We start from the raw sequence: 1,930 nt of genomic DNA, 5'->3' as shown, positions 1-1,930 counted from the left end.
TTCCCTAAATACAAGGAAGTTAATTAATATTTCATTAAAGTATTTCCTACATAGGAAGAATTATGTCAGATGTATTCAGCTTTTGGTGGAATAATTTGGACCTAGAAATTCTTGTCTGAGCAGGAATATTTAAATAGTATTTTGTAAGTGCTTGAGAGTGAATACTTACATCCTCACCAGCCTTGCCAGGAGGGCCAGCTGGACCACGAGAACCTGCAGGACCCTGAAAAAGTGAGAGACCCATCATTTTGTTAAGGCCATGTTCATAAATTTCCTCCAAAAATATTTATCACAAAGGCTTAAAGATGTACTTACAGTTTGACCAGGCTCACCAGGCTCACCAGCAGGTCCTTGGAAACCTTGAGGTCCCTAGAGAAAAAACATGTCATACTTGAATTCTTCATTTTTTAATTTTCTTTTTTTTTTTTCAGACGTTTTTGCTTTAGGGTGTGTGCACTCGCCAGAAAGACAGAGATAGAGAGACAGAAAGTGATAAATCACCCCCCAGGGGGAATGGCCATGCCACAATCCCTTCTCCTTCATTCTCTTCTCGGGATCTTGGGCATGCAGGCACACGAGGCCGGCGTGAGTTTAAGGCACCGGGTTCGGGACTCGAAGTGTGGTCGACAACATGGACGTCCAGTGACATAGCCATTATGACATCTGCTGTTCCCAATTTTCTGTCTTTTTAATAGGAGAGAATACAAGCTTTTGATACTTACTGGAGCTCCAGCTGCACCAGGAGGGCCTCTAGGTCCCATTAACCCCTGAAAAGAGGAAAGATATACTTAGCACTGAGAAAGTATCACACCCTTAGTTGGGGATTAAACAGATTAACTTAGTGGGACCAAAGACATTTTATAACAGACAGAATTGTCCTGATTTTATTACATAGTTTATTTCCCTCCCAAGGAAGTGTTGAAGAACCCAATTTTCCTCCACTGTTTCTCCACCTCTGCTTTTCTTCTCAAATAAGCAGAATTCTATGAGAACAAGACAGAGAGGTCATAGGTTCCTTGAAGTTGTATGTAATTGTACATACGGAGATTATTCTAATGTAGTAAGTACATCAGTCTTTGCGCCAAGTACAGAATATACAATTGCCTTCCATGCAGCTGGTGAAACATTTCCATTTGGATTCCCTTGATCGTATGTCATCTCTCCATGTCATAGTTAGCAAAGAATTGATATTTTTATTGCCACAAAGGGCATACATTGAAAAGAATCAAAAGTCCTTCTTAATGATTAGAGGGAGGTTTGTTGTAACCATATTGCTCCTTTAAGGGCTGTTGGTGACTGATGAAAATGTCATACAAAGTAGGTGTAATGAGGGGAAAAGGAAAAATAAAATATTATTGAAGTGGCCTATTTGAAGAGTCTATTATATGATATTATTCTTTTGGGTCGTCAGGAAAGTCAAGATGCATTTTTTTTTTTTTTGCATAGAAAAATACATTGTGACTTTCCTGATGATCTAATAGCAAATACAGTCCAAATAGCAGCAGCTAGTCCTTTGTTCTTCAATGTTTGGAATGAAAGTAGAGGAAAATAAAACACTACTACTTTATGAGCTAAATACACATTCTGGAGACCTCATTGCCAAAATCAGTGCCTGGGTAAGCTCATTTGTAAGGCCCATTCCTCATAAAGCTAGACATTTTTCATGTTCAAGTATTGAGAAGTTTGTTCATGACATATCAACTGTGGGGACTTTGGAGTCAGGCCCAGCACACTGCATTAATGCCTAGAGTGAAATAATATGTATGCAACATGAACATATTGATTTAGAATGCATATCATTTTAATCATAAGAAGTATTTATTTGGTTTTAGAAATTGCTTTGATTTTAAAAGAGACTGCTACTTTTCAATCCCAATAAAATTTAATGTATACATTAAAAATAATTTTCTTTGACATCATGAATTTTTAA

The 1,930-nt window shown here is 37.6% G+C and overlaps 1 protein-coding gene across 1 annotated transcript in view; it reads right to left on the bottom strand.

The window, feature by feature from the left end:
* COL1A2 (collagen type I alpha 2 chain) overlaps positions 1-1,930 on the bottom strand; it is a 38,065-nt gene that overhangs the window by 27,371 nt on the left and 8,764 nt on the right. The window contains exons 7-9 of the mRNA XM_006157479.3: positions 723-767; positions 316-369; positions 170-223 (exon numbers count right to left, since the gene is read on the bottom strand). Coding sequence (XP_006157541.1) covers positions 170-223; positions 316-369; positions 723-767 — 153 coding nt within the window. The remainder of the gene's footprint in view (positions 1-169; positions 224-315; positions 370-722; positions 768-1,930) is intronic.

The sequence above is a fragment of the Tupaia chinensis genome, unplaced genomic scaffold (assembly GCF_000334495.1).
Source record: "Tupaia chinensis unplaced genomic scaffold, TupChi_1.0 Scaffold000544_1, whole genome shotgun sequence".
In the NCBI taxonomy this organism is placed as follows: Eukaryota; Metazoa; Chordata; class Mammalia; order Scandentia; family Tupaiidae; genus Tupaia; species Tupaia belangeri.
Note: the sequence above shows the minus strand (reverse complement) of the source record. Positions and strands in the feature narration are given on the sequence as shown.